Raw genomic sequence first — 19,091 nt, 5'->3', positions numbered from 1 at the left:
GTGTGGAAAATAAAATTTGATTTCCATGCATTTCCATGGTAATTTTCACAGACATGCATACCGAACACAAAAATTACTCCAAGGCTAGCTTATAAATGCCACTAATAATATTAATAATGGCAGCAAATTAAATAGAGGATCTGTAACTGTGGCTGTTTAGGATATCTAGGTGAGAGGACCACACTAAACCAGCTAAGCATTTTGTCCTGGAAAAGTGCCACTTTTTGAAGGGGTGGGTGGCATGACTAATTGGGTTACCACTATGCGCTGAAACCCCATCAGGAAACTAACAGGCTTATGTGTTACTTTGTTAGGAGGAGAGGAAGGAACAGACGGCCCACATGCTTTTGTCACGTAGTTTATTGCAAAATAAACTCCAGTTAGAGAGCAGCAGTATCTCCCTGATTGCATTTCAAAAATGAAACAATGTATACAGGGGGACTTCATGTATATAAAATCCTCTGAATAAATAACCATCTTAGAATTCCTTTCCCCTTCATGTTCCCTGTGAGTCTGCAGACTTTTGCTAGTTTTTAGTTGTGGCATTCAGTGTGAAATCATCCCCCATGATATCAGCAACCGCAAGAGACTCGTGAATGAAGTCCACAGGGGTCTCCAGGGTGGGAGAGGGTGGGGTAGAGAGCCTAGAGCGTTTGACCTGCCCGCCGCCCCTGTAGCTCCTCAACTCCTTCATCCACTCTTCTCTGATGGAGGGGTCCTTACGGTCCAGATGCTTAGCTTGTATGAACGGGGAGAGGGCGATAGAGTTCTGCAGCACGTGAAAAATGTACCTGAGGGAGAGAGTGTGGTGGTGAGAAAGTAGGCCAGTGAAAAATATGCAGCCCTTTGATGTAAATCAGAGCGTTCTCTCTAAATATCAGCACTTTCAGACGCATCAGCAACCGAGAAGAAGAAGACCAAGCTGTGGTGCAGTCCTTCTTGACCTTCACGTTTAACAATATTTAACTACAATTCTGCAGGTAGGGTTTACACACCGTAAGAGCCTCATAATTGCATAGCAGTTAATGATGTACACAAGTCAAAGCGTGCTCTAGATCAATATAAGTAATTAAAATAGGAGACCCGCTAGCTTTAAATATGTGTGCAAATGTAGACTAAAATAGTGATTTCTATTTTTGTTGTTTTTTCTGTTGCCGCTCATCTAAGGTTATCTATGGCCTTTTGTGCAGAGATGTTCTATTATTTTTTTAAAGATTTTAAGTGGCTAAGAAAAGGGTAGCATTAGAGAAAAGTAGCATTGTCTGCTCCCTTTAAAAACCGCAGGATGATTCAGATTTGTTGTTGAGAACCATTGGGCTAGAAAATCCAACACAAATAGACATGTATTAGGAAATAGATATAAACATGATAGGAAAACTGCTCAAATGGGTTTTTTGAAAATCGATTAAGAAGTGAGTTATATTGTGAACATGAATTCAGCATTGAATGAGTCATTCTTTAACTAAAAATAGAGAATATTTGCTGCTTTTTCTCTTTATTCCATTTTGAGTCACCGTACCGTCGACTGTGCTGAACGAAAAATACATTTATTAAAAGAAATTATTATTAGTTTCAGAACATTTTTATTTTCCTCTGGTTGTCATATGACAAAAAAATGGAGAACGTTAGAGTTTAATATCCTTAGTGTTAATTAACACCTGTGCAGCTAATTGTTTCTTTTCTATAATAATAGATCTGTAAGTATATGTACATCCTTTCACATTTGGTGACTCCTTAAAGTAGAAATGAAGGGAAATACAGAGCAAAACCCACCTTATGCTGCTCATATTTTAAAATTAGACTATGTGATTGTTAAACATTGACACTGAAAAGACTTACCAACGCTAGAAAGTGCTCACAAATACACCCCAAAACTCTGGACAATTAAAAATCTTCAACCCCACTGAGTTTAAAGAGTGACAGACACGGTACCTGGGCAGGAGAGCCACCACAGTGGAGAGGATGCAGATAAGGTAGAACATGGGGTCCTCCATCTGGCTCTGGAGGATCCAGTATGGGTTAGAGGGAGGGTTGCAGGTTACACAGACGGCGCTGTAGGCGAGTGTCACGATGAAGTACAATGCCACACTGCCCAGCATGATTATCCAGTGAACCACCGTCTGCGGCACAAATGACAAAAAACAGCAATTACATGTGGTGGAAACAATCCAGTTAGCAACAAATACCCGTTAATTCTCTGTTTTCTGCTGCAAGAGAAATATTCACAGCAATAAGATTTTTTTCATGCACCCCGCCCTCTTCATCAGTTTTTTTTTTTTTTGCATTACTTTGTTTCCATGCTTTAAAAAAAATTATTACCTTCTGTTGAACTTGCATATAAATTAAATACCTCACTTAACATTTTGGAAAATATGCATATGTATAAAAAGTTAGGAATAAGTTTAGTGGTTTGTTAGTAAATAAAATTTAGTCTTTCTAAAAAGAGATAAAAAGAGATTCTAAAAAGAGAATATTTGTATTTTGAATATTTGGAGTAAAAGCTGTGGATTAAAAATGAATACTGAAAAAATGATGTAGATCCTTATTCCTTAGTTTTACTTTATTCTGCCTATATTCACAAGGTTTTCACAGAGAGGCTGTTATACATCATCCAGATTTCAAGAACATTTTTCTCCTGGAAACATAGAAAAACCATCTGGGTTAGCTCTCTATTGCATTTTCTAATTTATGTGTGTCTTCCTTTCATTTAAAACCAGTTTAGAGGTCTTAAAAAATGTTAGAATTCGAATATGCACTAATAAAAAGAAGTGAATTAAAGACATTTCTACTGAGGTATATCATGATTATGTCAGTTCAGAACTCACCCAGGATTTGATCTCTATTGACAGATGCATCAGGATGATAAATAAAGCAGATGTGTTCATAGGTGTTCCAAAAGTGAACATATCAATGTCTGAATCCTGGTAGACCTGAGATACAAGTAAGTAAAGTAAGTACACTATCAAATATAAAGAAGAAAGCAGTTATCACATAGAGTAGTTAACCAGTAAATAAATCAAATGACGCCCTGTTATGAAAGCATTACTTAATGCAATCAAAGATTAGACTGTTTAAAATGTGTCACTTACAAAATATGGAACAAAGAAGCAGACCAGACTCTGATAGAAGGCATCGAGGATGGAAACCCAGAAAGTTGTAAACCTGTAATCCTGAACAAACAACACAAAAGTTGGAATTCATGAAGACAGAAACTAATCAAAGCATTCTGCACATTTTTATTCAAGACCGAACGCTCGCATGACTTTTTTGGGAGTGTCACTAACCCCTTCACCCTGTCCAGTCTTGTACAGCTCGGGCACACCCAGCAGCATCTCTGCTGAGATGTCTTTGTCCATGAGTCCAAACATTATGGGTGGCACAGAGGTGAAGAAAAGGTTGAAGAAAATCATCAGCCAGTAGTCGATCATGGCAGTGGCAGAGAATCCGCAGAAGAACTGATACCAGAACAGCAGGTTTACGTAGGCCTGGGAAACATATTAAACACAGACGATTAAAGGATGAATCATGACAGGATGTTAATTTAGACAGCAGAGCATCGGGATGCAGATATAACATATAACACTCACCACGTTCTTATAGAAGAAATAAATGATCATGTTGGCCAGTCGAGTGTAGCACCAGTGTCCGTGGACTAGGAGAAGTTTCTTCAGGTGTTTGAAGCGAGATATGGCAAAATCACTGGCCATGACGGCCTGCAGATGACAAAGAGGAGTTTTGATGTGTTTTAGGCTGTGAGGCAGGAGAACAAAGCACATACATGGAGGTAAAGAAATCAATTCCAACCTGCATCCCCTCCTGTCCAGATATCCCAATGCCAATGTCAGCTGCTTGGATCATATTTACATCATTTGCACCATCACCTGAAAACACAGCACAGACGCTGATTTAGTGGTTTATACAGAAGCTTAAAAATGTTTTAAGATTCACTCGATTCACAAACTCTATGCACTGTATTGAGTCTTATTCTCTTTACTACATGGATGTAAGTCGTTAGTGAACATGACACTGACTTATTATCACATTTTAAGCTGCTATGCAAAACCTATCAGGAAACGTGTAAGTATGATTACTAATTTATCTAATTTAGCCCTGTGTTTGGTCTCTAAAAAGCTCTCTGATAACCATACATTTGCATGAAAATAAAGGTTTTCTCGGTAAGCACATCCTTACCACTTCCTCAGGACTTACGAAGTAGCAGCCAGGTGCTGCTAAACAAACTGATCATTTGCTATAAGTTTGCTGGTCTGGTGCAATATGATGCAATAATGTATTACAATTAGAAAAAGACTGGACAGGTATGGCTGGTTTTACAGGGTTCCCAGGAGAAAGCCTCTTCTCTCTAAAAACAACATGGCAGCAAAGTTACATCTGAACCAACCACAAGACTTGTGGTCCTTTGGACAGGTGGGATCAAAGTGGAGATGTCTGGCAGTAATGCATAGCACCACGTCTGGCAAAAACGAAACATGGCATATCATCACAAGCACCTCACAAAAGTGCATGGTGATGGATGCGGCATCATTTGGATTTGTTTTGCAGCTGCAGAAGCTGGGCATCTTGCAGTCATTGAGTCAACCAATTCCTCTGACAGTTAAAGCTAAGCTGAAACTAACTCGTGCACTCATCCCAAACAGAGAAGCAAATCTATAACAGGAAGATTTAAAAAAAAGAAAAGAATCGTGATGCTGCATTGGTCACACCTCAACCTGACTGAAATGCTTTAAGAGAGCTGTGCACATAAGCAAATACCTGCAAACCTCAGTGAACTGAAAACTGTAGAGAGAGCCAAAGATTCCTCTATAATGATTTGAGAGACTGATAAAGTAATGACGAAAACAATTTCTTATAGTTATTGTTGCTAAAGGTGGTTCTACAAGTTCCTGAATCATGGGTGTGTTTAAACTTCACAGTCCTGTGAAAGTTTCTTTTGTAGGAGCAGCTTTCTGTGAAGTGAACTAAAGCGCAACGATCAAACAAACATCTGAAGTGGGCTCCAAATACAGGTGACAATTTTAACTTAACTTAGTATGAGCTGAGTATGACTTCTTCCTTTTTGCCTTATTCTTTTAGTTTTACCTCTTGAAATATTTGACCCAAAGTGTACCTGTGTTTGACCTCAGCATGGATTCATTTTAAAAGTAAGTTTCAGGTCTTTATCTTGCATCTGAAGCTCTAGTGTTTGGTTCAGAAATTATACAAAGAAAATGTTTTTGGTCACTTTCATATTATTTTTTACTGTATTTTATGTATGATGGGAAGAAGTCAAGAACACATTAAATCAACTTTTTACTTTACTGAACATGTAAGCATTTCATTGATTTTCTTACCAACGGCGAGTGTCATGACCTTGAGTTTCTCCCGGATCACTTTCACCACTCGGCTCTTCTGTAACGGCGTGACTCTGCAGCAGAGCACGGCGCGGCAGTGCTTCACCAGGGCCACAAAGCGATCCAGCAGGTCCGGCGACAAAGCCTTGTCCAGGGTAAGGCCGTCAATCACCAGAGACATGTTTAGGGTGGTATCCACATTACGAGGATCAGCGTTGTACCTCCTCACTTCTTCCAGGGTGCAGTCCAGGATGTTCGTACACGTGATCTGAAAAACAGCAGCTGATCACTTAGATGATTTTTGCTTTGAAGTTTGTCAAACGTGAGCTAAATATTATAGAAAAATAAAATTGTTGTTTCTCTTTTGTTAATAATGGAAAACTAAATATGCCTGGGTTCTGGACAGATTTCCAGAAAAAATAAACACGCCCATTTTTTTGGTATTTTAGCAACACGATTACTCTACTGCTGATATCAGGCTCTGGTCCCATCAGACTCATCATTGTTGTGTGTAAATAACTCAAACAAAAAGGAAACTGATGGAAGAAAAAGGTTTTTTTTCTATTTTTATTATTTTAAATTTCTTTAGGCTTTGGTAGGACGGTGGTTGTGGGAGTGTATCTCTCAGGTGATCACCGAGTTATGATGGTAGAAAAAAATGGTTCGCTTCTAATATGCCTCCACTCTGGATTATGAGAGAATTATTTCCTCTGAGGTTTGAACATTAGACTGGTAATTAGATATGAAAGCATTAGTTATTGTGTTGAGGCTATCTCACTCCATTCATCATCAGTGACTAGTCCATCTGAGGGAAGCGCAGCAGCCCGTTTGTTTCAGAAAGTCCCACATGTATCCCTCAGGGCCGACAGCCAATTTCAGTCTATTTGAGGCTGCCGATGATTAGACATGGTCAGGTTGTTATGAAGGCTTCATTTCGGTGGTACCAGTTCTTTAATGACCTAAGAGAAGCAGGGCCACACCTGACACCTTATCTTTCTCTGATGGAAATGCGGAGGTTTGACCTTTAGTTAAAATGTAAAAGTGGTCACAAAGGTTCAGTCATTTAAATTGGAAGGATACAAGCTCACAGGAGGAGAAACCTACCCTGAAGTTACTGCTGGGAAAACACACAACTTTCCTTGAAAGACCATCAAAGAAAATCAGTGTTGTCCCCTGAAACAAGCTGTATGTGATTCTGCGAAATATAAATTACACATGTCCCTAATCTGCTTTAAAAGGCCAATGTTTATTAGACTTTTTTCATATCTGTTAGCTACTAATGCTTCCGGTCTTCACAATGTTTTTAGTTTTTGATGAATTAAAATAATGGAGGAAATGGTCCTCTTTCCTTTGAACCCTGTTAGAGTATTTATTATTTACTAATGGTGTGAACTAAAAGGGTTCAGGATTTAAACTAATTCCACATCTTTTACAAAAAGTTTGTAAAAATTTTGTTTTAATGAAATCGATATGCGCACTATAATATTTTCCTCTTCAGACATATGTGATACAATTAAATGTAACCATGCAAACAGTTTAATGGTCTTCTACTTCGTGCTCTTTGGTCAGCTATGCCATTTAACTTCAATATTTTTTTTATAAAACAATATCAAACTGCAAGAGCACAGAAATGCTGTTTTTAAAAAAAAAATCTGCTCCAGTAGATTCTTAACATAACAACTTGCTTTGATGATTTCTTCTTTCATGCAGAGGGTCATCGCTGCTCTGTTACATACACCTGCAAATCTCCAGACAGAAAACTAGGCACCCGGGAATGTTTCTCAGGTTTTTTTCTGAGTCTCCTGTAAATTTCCCTTTAATTTCTGTTTTATTTAATTAGTGGTAGTTTTAACACTCAAACAGTGGCACTTTTTGTCTTGAAAACTGGGAACACCTCTCCTCTTGCATCAGGAACACTGAAAGTGAAGGTAAATTTCTGATTTGACTGGTGTAGAAATTCTTGTATAAAATTCCACCAACTTTTTGGTCAGATTTCCTTATTCTGACTAAATCAACACCTCTAATTTATCATATTGTGTACTTATTTAAATCACCAGAAGATAGACATTAAGAAGATTTTATTTTAACCTTTTATTTAAAATTATTATTTTTTGTTAAAAGTTAGATTCCATGATTCGACACCACAATCTGCACTGTAAATAGGAAGATGCCACCGTTAGTCAGTTAGCTTAATGTAACATCTTGAATGCCCTTTCTGACACAACCCTCCACATTTATCCAGGCTTGGGACAGGTACTAGGAGTACACTGGCCCCCTAGGATAAAACTACTTTTGACTGGTGCCTTGATGCAAGGGGTCGCCACAGCAGGTGGCAGATTTTTTTCCCCCAAGTCAGATGTCATTTCTGACACAACCCAAAGGGGATTTGTGTCTCATCCTGGGAACTTTCCCTTGTTTGCCGAATCTGTACTATCTACATATTTACCATGCACATGAGTGTTGTAGGTTGCACAACCTAAGTACATTACTTTGATTTCCTGAAAAATAAATTAATGCTCCATTTTCAACACATGCCATGATGAAAAACACCTCAGTCAGCAACCCTTAAATGTGAGGCCTCCTCACCTTGTCTTTGCAGCCCATATTTATCACCAGGTCTTCGTCTTCAAGGAGGCCACAAGCATATCCAATGTTGACAGCTGTCTCTGGCTTGTCACCTGTCAGCACCCACACCTTTATCCCTGCCTCGCGCAGTGCCTGGATGGTGTCTGGAACGTTCTCCTGCAGACGGTCTTCAATGCCTGTAGCTCCTGCACGTGGACATATTTCAAATAAAGGCACCATTCGCACACAAATATTATCACAAAGATATACAGCAACCAATGCACGATTGGTGGATGTGTCACCTAGCAGGGTGAGATTTTTCTCTAGCTGCACAGCAGTGTCCATGACGAGCCTCTCTCTATTCTCTATAGCAGTCATAGCGTTCTTTCTGTCCACTGACCAGCGTTTATACACTGCTTCACTCACAACCTGAAACACATGCAGAAAAAAAATGAAGCATAGCTTCACTTAAATAAGCAAATCATGCTGGTAAATAGGATAATGTATGATTTTGCACCTTCTTTGCGATGCACAGTGTGCGGAGCCCCTCTTTAGCATAGCAGTCGAGATGACGCTGAGTAACAGTTGCTATATTTTTCTTATTGCCACTGAAGTGCTCTGGAAATATTACAAATTAATTAGAAATGCACTGACCAGTTAATATAGATGCATACTATAAGTACTTAATGTACTCTTATCTCAACTTACCTGGATAGGGTGTACCAAGTAATTCCATGATTGCAAAATCTGCGCCTTTAGTGTACAGCACATACTCTTTGGTGATTGGGTGTCGCACCAACACAGACATTCTCTTCCTGTTGGAGTCAAAGGTCAAGGTGTCCAGCACCTCAAAATCCAGCACCTCCCCAGATGGTAGTCTCACTGAAACGCTGTCAGGGGTGCGAGACAGCAGAGTGAAGCCATATGCTTTGGCAGCATAGACCAAGGCAGCCTCATCTGGACTCTCCGCCTCATATCTCAGATTATCTGAGGTCAGCGCGGGCTCGTCGCTCAGGGATGGAGGATGAGGCGAACACGGCTGGAGCCCGATGGTGTCGACCCCCTCTGTTTGTCCAGAGGGTTGAAAATTTTCCTCTGAGTCCTCTGTGAAGGTACGGTGTCTCTTGGGATTGCGCTTGCAGAATTTAAAAATGCCGCCAGCATTTCTCATCAGGCTGGATAAAGTTTCCAGTGGAGTATTTGTGTGCTTGGCTTGTGGAGACACACTCACCTGAGAAAAAAAAAGAATCAAGAAATTCATTAAATAGCTTTAGGAAAACCTCTTCTCACATTACACATATGGCAAAACGTCCCAGTAACAATTCTTCTTCCACTCAGTTTCTGTTTGTGCATTAACCTTTGATTGTGAACTCAGGGGGGAAAACACACAGATTACATCCATCATCCATCTGCCAGACTTCAGAACTGCACAGTTCAGAGCAGCAAATGTTCAACTTAATGAAGCTTGCCCTGTTTGCAAATCTCCACTTGCTCCATGTCAATTTAGTGAAGAATGTTTTTTTTTCTTTTTTTTTTTGTTCTATTTAAAGTTTATAGTTATAGGACACTGGAAGTTTAAAGAGGGCACATCTTTAATCTATCATTTCTCCACCGGATGTGCCCTCCATCTCTACTTCCCATCCACTGTCGCAGCAAACTGAGCACTCACCCTCCTTCTCTTTGTTGTTGCCATGGAAACCACCACTGTGTTGCAAATGGCTAGGGCCAGAAAAAAATCCAGGTAAGCATCTGTCTTCTGGCTGTGGCTGAGGCTGCCGCTTGATGTCCTGCTAATCTTCAGAAACAGCTTCCCGTCTGGGACCACCTCAGTTTCCTGTTGGAGAGCAAGTTAATGATTTTGTTAATGAAACACTTTTATTAGTAGATTTATTGCTTACGTTACGCTTTTCCAGCTTTGACTTGAGGTGATTGGATAACGTTTCTCTGTTTTCATTGTGGGGTTTTTTGGTCCATGTTTAAGGAAGAGCTGCGAGGAGAGAAGGACAGAAGGAAGGGAGGAAGTGTTCGTTCATACAAGCATTCAGCTCTGTTTGAGACGCAGCATGAGGAGTGCTAAAGATGGGCTGTGTACTACATTGCTGGCATAAACATAAGACTTTTTCTGTCTCCGCCTGTATGCCCAGGCCTCCGCTCTCTGCCCCGCAGATAAAAATAGGCGCAGAGTCACTGTACTGTAAATCAAGACGACGGTGACTAATCTATAGTGCACATTTACAGTTTATGTGACATCACCGGCCTGTGCCAAATGATGCTCAGCATGACCATATGTCCTGTCACAGACACAGGGGCAGCTTTGAGCCAAAATGGATGTGCTCATCACTGACACCTAGCAGCTCGGCCATCTGCAGCAGGGACTGGGACCTTCTGACAGAAGGTTGGGTCACATTTGGGTAAAAAAGTAAGAGTTTGAAATTAGGTTGAAATAAGAATTCAGATGTGAAATAAGGCTGAGGGCGGACTTCCTCGTTTAAAACCGAAGTTGTGGATTCCGCAATAACTGAACAACAGATTTGGAGGAAAGCAGGTATCCAGACAGAGAGAAAAAAGAAAAATAAACATCATCGTACCAGTGGGCTGCTGAAGGCCACATCACTTTGGGCATTTCCTGTGACTTTGCTTCTGCGTCGGCTGCCATGGCCATGTGTGTCTTCAGCATTGGCTTCCTCACTATCCAAGGACCAACGAGTCGGTAGAGGCTGTGCATGCTGGTTGAAGATGACCTCCTCTTCTGCCTCGGGCTCATCCAGGACAGCCAGGCGGATGGCTGCAAATCACCCCCCAAAAACATGTCGACACATGCATTAATACACTAACAGTGCTGAGGGACTGTTTAAAATCCGAGATTAGAGAGCTGAGTGGAAGGACTCTTTCAGTAAGTCAAAACACCAAAGTATTCAGCAAGGTAACAAGATTATTAATAATTAAGAGAGCTCTCTTAATATTTCTGTTAAACTAGTGATAACCTTCTGATTCTTTTATCCTAGTTTTCTGTCTGATTTAATCAGACATCCAAATTTTCATTTGGAGAAATCTGCATATGAAAACACCATTTGTAACAACGTTACAAAACAGGTCATAATCGTGAGGTTAGCTAAACTGCATCAGCTTTAGGTTAAACTAACTCAGTGAAGATGTTTACCGTTCTCTTTGTGTGGGTACTCGGTTCCCATGATGGAGCATCTCCGAAACACCATCTTGTTCTCAGTCAGGGTGCCTGTTTTGTCTGAGAAGATGTATTCAATCTGCCCCAGGTCCTCTGTGATGTTCAGAGCCTTACACTGTATGCGGCTGTCAGTCTCCTCGTCGTACAAATCAATATCATTAGTGATGAAGAAAATCTGGCCAATCTTGACCAACTCGATGGATACGTAGAGAGAGATGGGAATCAGGATCTTTAGAGGAGAGGAGTAAATAGAAAAAGGTGAAAGGTAACCCAGAAAGTAAACAGGAGGACAGTAAATGAGACAAGAGGAGAGAAGATTAGTTTAATGACTTCAAAATGAATAACAACACCCTCCAAACCGTCAGAGAGAGCAGTACCTGCAGCAGGATGATCATGGTGAAGAACATGTAGAAACTAGTAAGACTAGGCCTGTCCAGCTGACCGCTGGTGGGGGGTATCAGGTAAGGGGGGACAACAGGCATAGCATTAAGCCATAAGTAGTGACCTGCATACAGGAGGACAGCAGGATTAATCACTGACTGCAGTGCACGGAGGAAAGCTATTTTTAGCAGCATACCGTCCTCTGTCTTCTGTCTTGATATGAGCTTGGGCTTGTGCCCATTTTTTTATTGGAAGTTAATGTCCCCTCATAAATGTAAAGCCATCAAACATGAATCATTTTGTGTAGCGATTTTACGGCTAAGAGATGTAATTCATTACTGACCTAGTGCTCCGATAAGACACATGGTGAAGAGGAGAATGACGCAGAAGAGGACGTCTATGTTCAGCCTCCGCTCAAGTTTGCTGCGTTTGTATCTTGGCCCGCTGTTGTTGAGCATGGACTTGGTTTCACGGCCTTAAAGGAAGGAGGAGAAGGTGTTGATTCCACACCCCACATGGTGAGTGAAAATCGGTATCACACGTTAAGACATGCATAATACATAAGAGACTTTACTGTCATTGTGCCACTGTCACAGCATCACATTAGGTTGTGCTCACTAAAAAAAGCAAAAAATCTTTAATATTGTAATAAAATACTACATTTACTACTATTACATTTATGCAAAATGAACATCATTTTCATCTGTTCGATCTCTTGAGTCCAAGACTCTGAATTCATAAATGCTAAAATGTTAAATAAACACTAAACATGGTGGCAAACGTCATCATGCTAGCTTTGTTTTTTGTTTTTGTTCTTTTTAGCATGCTAACATTAGCATATGGGGCTAAAAATTGAAGCCATGGTGGAAGTGCTGATACTTGTAGTTCCTTGAGCGATGGTACACCAGTTTGTCACAATGAAGACTGATGTACCAGTACATCTATGTTCCCATCTTCATCTGTGGTCATGAGGCTACAAGCAGCAACAGAAAGAATAATGTCGCTGATACAAGTGGCAACAGGGCTCTCTCATACAGACAGTGTGAGGAGCATAGTAATTTAAGAGGGACTCAGAGTGGACTGTAAATTCCTCCACAGTTAAAGGAGCCAGATGAGGTGGTTTAGCATCCGACTATGATGGCTCCTAGCTCCACCTAGGTGAAGTGTTTTGGCCTACAGGGACCAAAATGTAGGCAAGACAGTCTGGATGAGTTCTATTTCTTAGCTGGCTTGTCAATGCCTCGTTGTCCCTCCAGAAGATCTGGTGGAGAGAGCAAGGTCTAGATGTCTCTGTTTAGACTGCTGCTCCCATGACCTGGACCTCGATATGTGAAAAAACAAGCCAGCATCTGTGTTTTTGCTTTTTACCAGTGCTGTCATGGTCTCAGGCTTTGGTCCCAGAATTTTGAAGTCATTGTTGTTCTTGATTCTTGTTAGGTAGAGTTTCTGTTTTCATTTCATTTACATACCACTATTTGGCCTAGTGTATATGAAGTGTGAATACTGGTGAAGATGATCGGCTGTTCTAGGGTTGGTTCTGAACCCTTGTTTGTTTTTCACTCAGTCCTATTTTGAGTTTGTTATTTGTGTTTAGCTCCCTCATTATTTCACCATCTGCTCCTCCCTTTAGCATCTGCTGGTTTCATTTGTGGTTGTTGTTTATTTCCTGTTTTATTATGTTAACTAGTTTCGTTTTTAACTTTCCTTTACCCACCTGTCTCAATTTCCCCTACCAGGCCTCTGTGTATAACTAGTCAGCACACGTCACTCTTGGTGGTAGTCTAGTTGCTTCAGTCAGGACCCACCCACTTCGCCTGTTTGCACACCCCTTAACACGTCCAGGTTTCTAGTTCCTATACCTTGTTTTTTCCTGTGTTTTCTTTTTTCTTTTTGTGCTTTAGCAATCCACCCTCTGGTCTAAATCTGGTCACTTCTGACTCCAAAACCCCAAGCTGTTAGGTGAATGCACTGACCAGTTGATATAGATGCATACTATAAGTAAACTGTGGGTGAAGGCACAATGGCTACTTCTGTCCTTTTTATACAGTCTGTGATTACAATTATGATTATGTAAGTCTCACAGAGCAGCTGGCTTCATTACACTGCACAATACTTACTTTTCTGACAGTAAAGAATAATAAAGGGAAACTTAATGAATAAATGTAAAGAAAATGTGACATTTTTCAATAGTAATTTTGTAGAGTTACGCTTGTAGATTGTGAAAAGCATCTTCTTGTGATCTCAGTATTTCAAGAATCGTGGTGGGAACAAACATTAAAAGCTCAAGGTTAAAACAGCGAACCAGCCGAGAAAATGGAAAATATACCTGCATATACCACAAAGCCAACAGCATGGTCCGTGTTTCTCACTGTGCAGCCTCGCAGCAGCAGACTTTCAATTCCAGCTCCCACCTTCTGCTTATCGGGTTTCTCTCTGCAGCAGGAGAAAGTGAGAAGCCTCCTTTTTACTGTCAGATCTCGTTAGATATTCATTACTGCTTATATATTCCCCATTAGCAATTCTCCTGCTTTATGTCTATAGCTGGCCAGCATAGGCAGACCACCTGTAAGAGCCGTGGTGCCTGAGAAAATCGATTCTAGTCTATTACAGCCCCAATAATGCCTCTGGTTGAATCAGAAAGTCCAGCAAGGCGGTTGGAATTAGTTTTGCTTGGCTGCTTTGAAAGGCTAATAGAAACTGGGGGTGCAGGGAGGGGTTCATGTTGTCTGTGTATTTGATACCCACACGTAACCCTTGAAATGATTCAGGTTGTTGTTGGGTTTTTCACACACCAAGATCCCATTGAAGCTTTCAGGCTCAAATTCTGGATGCTGGGAAAAGGAAAGAGAGAAGAGACACGGGAAAATCATTACAAATGGAAACTTTTTAAATGCAGCTTAACCTGTACTTCAAGATGTCTCCTGCACCCGGGAATGGCAATCCCTCTCCAAATACATGTGTTAAAGCTATGTAATCCAGTAGGTATGTCTTCACTTACTTTGACAAGTTGTAATGATTTGCACTTTAAGTAACATCCGGACATGGTACGACTGTTTTCAGAGTGTATTCAATTTCAGTCACGCAGAGAAAGAAGGAAAGAGAAAACAAAAACCGGGAGGCAGATTTAACTCTCACCGTGTTGCAGACTCCTGACACGGCTGTCCTCTGCTTCAGGTTGGTCTCTCCATCCAGGTTGGCTGTCTCTATGTGACACACACCGTTGGGGTCTGATGTGTAAAGCAGGAGGAGGTCTGCAGGAATGATCTCATTGCAAACCACCTTCACAAAATCTCCCACTCGCACATCTTTCCAGTGTCTCTCCACAAACTGCTTCTCTTTCCTGCAGAGATGTCAGGTGCCAGCGATCATTGCATTTTTATCTTAATTTTTTTTTCTTTTTAAAAACTTTTATACTAATTTATGCTGAGGTTTTTGTCTCATTCATTAAAGACATAGCCATCTTTTTTTTATATATATATAAATGTATGCAAATGATAACACTTTTGATGATGTCTGCAATTTATGATTGCCCAGACTAAGCAGCTAAAATACTTACCAATAGATACAACAGAACAACTGGAGGTCTCAAAAGAAAGAAGAAATAAATTATTGCACTTCTTAAGTGGCACAGTATTATTAGGGTTGCAGGCTATAACACAAAGAAGGGAAGTCAAACTCATTTTACAATGTGGGCCTCATGTGGTCCACTTTGATCTAAAGTGAGCTAAACTTACGAAATCCCCCTTTCAGTCAGTCTAAAGATGTTTACACACATTTAAAGCATTATAATATAAGAAAAGTGCCATTTCAACAGTCCATCTCAGTTTTTCTGCACAATAATAATCCATTAACTACCAATTACTTACTTTGGTGTAGTATAAATGGCAATGGTGGAGGTAAAAATGAAATACAGTCCAAAATCTATGCTTTCCTTCATACGTGGTCCTCTGGAGTGCCCTTTCATTCAAAAGTGACAACACTAAAACACTTTAGACCTGAAAGGTGTTGTGGGCTCAAGGCCCGGCGTAAGGACGAAGTAAACATTTTGCTTTCGGTATTAGTTAAATACAACAGCTTTTATATTATTAAATTAAATTAAATTAATGAATTATTTTACCTTTTTAACTTCACAGTAAAAAAAAAAAAATCCTTATTAAACATCAGTTGAGAGTCTAGCCTCGAATTCTTTTTAAAAATTCCAAGGTAGGTTTTGGGGAATCACACGTGTGCTGTGTTATGAAGTGGTTGAAGTTAGAGCGTAAACAGCAGGAGCAGAGAAAATGATATCAGGTTTCTTTTTTCGGGGGGGGGACACAAAATGTGATATGTGTTTCAGAAAAGGAAAATTGTAGAGATGGTGTTTGTCAACGAAGTACTGCACGTTGAACATTAACAGATGAGGCTGTTCCCAGGTAGTGAGGCTTAGCCATGAGGGTGAGAGATGCAGGTATGCTGCTCTGCATGCAGGACCTGATCGGTTAGCTACTGCTGAACACCACGCCTCACACCAAACAAAGCCAGGACCGCAGACTTATATATTTTTAGTTTCTTGTGCTTATTAATCTCACGAGATGCACGCACAATCCTTTTCATGTCCAGAAGGCTTTACAGTTGTTACGCTAGTTTTTGTTTTTTATACATCAGGCAGTTGAATTCCAGGTGTGGGAGGTGTTAAGTGTGTGTTCTAGCCTTTGACATCATTCCTCGGATTTATTTTATCAATCATTCTGACACGTTTTATGACATATGCTTTCTTACTTGGATTTATATAAGAAGACTCACACAGCTGACGAGCTGTTAATGTTAACAGCCACGAGGCAGTTAGCTTAGAACAAAAGACTGGAAACAGGGGAAACCTGTTTCCCTAAAACCTGACTTTATTCATTTGCGCCTAAAATTACGCAGTAGTCATTGTGTGCCACAAATAACAGTTGAAAAAATACTTGAACATGTTACTTGGCGAGTGTTAGAAGAAAGTTGTTGGGTCGGTGAGCTGTTTAATGGAGACAGCCTCAAGACTCACAATTATTAAATTCAACTGCTCTCAGCCACATTTGTTTCTTTTCTAGAGAACTACAAAAAAATACATTATTGATTCTCCTTTATTAGTTTGCCTACTTCTTTGGCGATCAAGGGATACTTGAAAGCAGTGATGATATAATATCAGCCAGATTTGTTTAGCTGATTTAAACAGCAGATATGGGAACAGCCTGCGAGGTGTGGTGACTGGTTGTAATGCTATGCGGTGAGACATACTTAACAAGAGGAGAGGGCGACGTGGCATTCAAACGCTGTGACAAACAGCCGGCATGCTTCATGCTCGGCATGTTTCCACGCAGGTGGACTGACAAGTGTTTGAGACAAGATGGGTAGAATGAGCCAGAAGATAAGCACGTTCTGCTCAAACACTTCACACTGCTTTGAAAACAAAATTATGTCGAGATAATGGGGGGGGGGGGCCCGGTTAAGAGATGGCCCGGTTGTTTAAAGTCTGATCTCTGTCATCAGTCTGCACCTCCACGTGGGTCTTTTCAGGTAAAGATGGTGGAAAGGCTTCTGTCATCGTGCCTGTAAAAATGGCTTCCCAAGAAGAAAGGAAGGATGTGTGTGAAAGTCAAAAAATCCATCCCTGAGCTTCTTTAGGAAATATTTGTATACTTCGAAGAAATCCCAACCACATGATTTTGCTCTAAGCTTTATGATCCCAAAATGAAGCTTTAGCATCCCCTCCCAGTGAGCCGTGAGAGACCCACAGGAACCTGCACAGCAGCGCACAACTGCTCTGTGTGTGAAGCAGAGGCAACTAGTGTCCAGATGGACCGGCGTGTTCTCTGAAGTGTTTGAAATGTTGTGTCTGGAGACCACCCTTCAGGCCACCTGGACCCTGTCACCACACACACACACACACACACACAGATTCACACTATGGGCTTTTCCCCCAGATGAGGCTTCCTAACACCTCTGCTGTCTCTTTGGGGAAACCAGCAGCGGGCGGCGGGTTAATTATAAACCCCACCAGAAGTTGAGGCTTCATCATTGGAGGCAGTGTCTCCAGTCTCATGTAATACCCACCTCCCCACTTCCTCCATGTCCCACTGTACTCCAAAATCACAGCAGCAACAGGGATGGAAATGACGGAGTTTATCCTCCTTTGTGAATTATTCATTTTTCACCAGTAATTCTAAAAAACAGATAACGTCTAACATTACTGTCTTTGCTGACGCAATGCCCGAACGAGGATTTCATCAAATGTGCACAATGTGACGGTGAGAGATATTGTTATGAGGCTCTTCAAAGGAGGAATAATCACCCACACATGTTCTATTTCTAAGTCGAAAATTCCCACGGGGGTGCTGCAGCGCAGAGGAGGTAGAACACAATTGTACAGATCTACGCAATCAAACAGCAGGGAAGAGAGGAATCACAAGCACTGATGTGGATCGTTCGGGGCACGTCGTGCATAAACAGCACGGCACAGCTGTTTCTATATTTGGGACATGACTGTCATCTAGTCAGTTACCTGCTGTAGATGAAGCACGGCATGTTGTTAAGCTTCCTGTCAGACTGGTACCTCCTGAAGTCCTCCCAGGCGTCCTTCATAGCGGTCAGAGACAAGATGACACAAATTGGGATAAGGGCTATTTCTGGCTGGAAAGCATTCACTTCAGGGATAAAGTTCAGAATAACAAGCCCCACAAAGTAGAGGTTGGCCAGACGGTGAAACTGCTCATAAAGGTTCATGGGGATGAAGAAGAGGAGGCTGTATTTTGTGGTCTTGATGGCATTTGATGGGAAGTAGCGGTTAGGTTGCTTTCCCTTCTCTAATCCTTCATAAGGTAGATTAGACTCTAAGCTGCGGAGTTCGTTCTCCCGTGCCCTTTGACCTCGCAGGGCATCCCTCACCAGGGCCAGCGGACTCCTCCACATCATGGTTGCCTGTCCTTTTTCCTTTTCCTCTTCTCACCAATTTTTCCTTCCCATCCTCTAGAAATCCACTGCTGGTTTGTGTTAAATAGACTCTCCCCGGGCTTCGTCTTTCCTCCAGAGATTCTAGGTGAGTGTGTGAGGCCTGTGCCGAAACAAATGACAACACACCTAGTTCTTCTCTTGAGTCCTCCCCCTTGCACTGACAGGTGTGTTGCATTCCTCGTGCTTGAGCTGTCAGGGGAAAGTAGGCCAGGTGATTACACCCAAAAAAAATTGTTGTGATGTGTCTCAATGAATCAGCTGATTTCAGTCTGGCTGGAAGTGATCTCCTTCCTTAAGTTATCTCATGTTTTCAGCTGAAATAATCGTACACTTCAGTGTGGTGAGTCTGTGTAGTGTGTTGTCGGTATATTACAGACTTTGGGTGTTGATTAAAAAAATAACACACATAAACAAAAAGCTACTATCACATATGCAAGTCAAAGGCCCTAAAAAGCTGACAATGTCATAGTTACAGAGCAGAAAATTGGTGCAGTGGGTCATAGGGAGATTTGAACTGACAGCACAACACTGAACAGACTGCCCAGGGCCAGTATATATGAAGAGTCTGCATGAAACTGGCAATGGATAGCAAGGCTCTTTATTGGTGCACGGGAGACATAAATTCCAATGCTCATGGTCTGCTG

At 41.1% G+C, this 19,091-nt stretch overlaps 1 protein-coding gene across 1 annotated transcript; it reads right to left on the bottom strand.

Moving 5' to 3' along the window:
- Positions 1 to 498: 498 nt before the first annotated feature.
- On the bottom strand, positions 499 to 18,408 carry atp10b (ATPase phospholipid transporting 10B). Its single transcript, XM_005719949.1, has 21 exons — positions 17,999 to 18,408; positions 14,614 to 14,818; positions 14,224 to 14,309; positions 13,805 to 13,911; positions 11,822 to 11,953; positions 11,475 to 11,602; positions 11,074 to 11,326; positions 10,502 to 10,698; positions 9,583 to 9,747; positions 8,622 to 9,144; positions 8,431 to 8,531; positions 8,216 to 8,342; positions 7,935 to 8,119; positions 5,349 to 5,616; positions 3,805 to 3,881; positions 3,588 to 3,713; positions 3,285 to 3,485; positions 3,090 to 3,170; positions 2,826 to 2,930; positions 1,933 to 2,120; positions 499 to 791 (listed from the first exon to the last, which is right to left on the bottom strand). Exons 1-21 carry the CDS (start codon positions 18,406 to 18,408, stop codon positions 527 to 529), a joined length of 3,930 nt encoding a protein of 1,309 aa, XP_005720006.1. The 3' UTR covers positions 499 to 526.
- Positions 18,409 to 19,091: the final 683 nt, after the last annotated feature.

Source organism: Pundamilia nyererei, unplaced genomic scaffold (genome assembly GCF_000239375.1).
Source record: "Pundamilia nyererei isolate P.nyererei 1_Seehausen unplaced genomic scaffold, PunNye1.0 scaffold00001, whole genome shotgun sequence".
In the NCBI taxonomy this organism is placed as follows: Eukaryota; Metazoa; Chordata; class Actinopteri; order Cichliformes; family Cichlidae; genus Pundamilia; species Pundamilia nyererei.
This window is presented reverse-complemented; position numbering and strand designations above follow the sequence as displayed.

Coding starts and splice junctions, on each gene's coding strand:
- atp10b (XM_005719949.1), bottom strand. CDS start 18,408: ATGATGTGGAGGAGTCCGCTGGCCCTGGTGAGGGATGCCCTGCGAGGT. Junction 11,327..11,474: donor CCATGATCATCCTGCTGCAG/GTACTGCTCTCT, acceptor TCTCCTCTAAAG/ATCCTGATTCCCATCTCTCT. Junction 8,532..8,621: donor ACTTGGTACACCCTATCCAG/GTAAGTTGAGAT, acceptor TAATATTTCCAG/AGCACTTCAGTGGCAATAAG.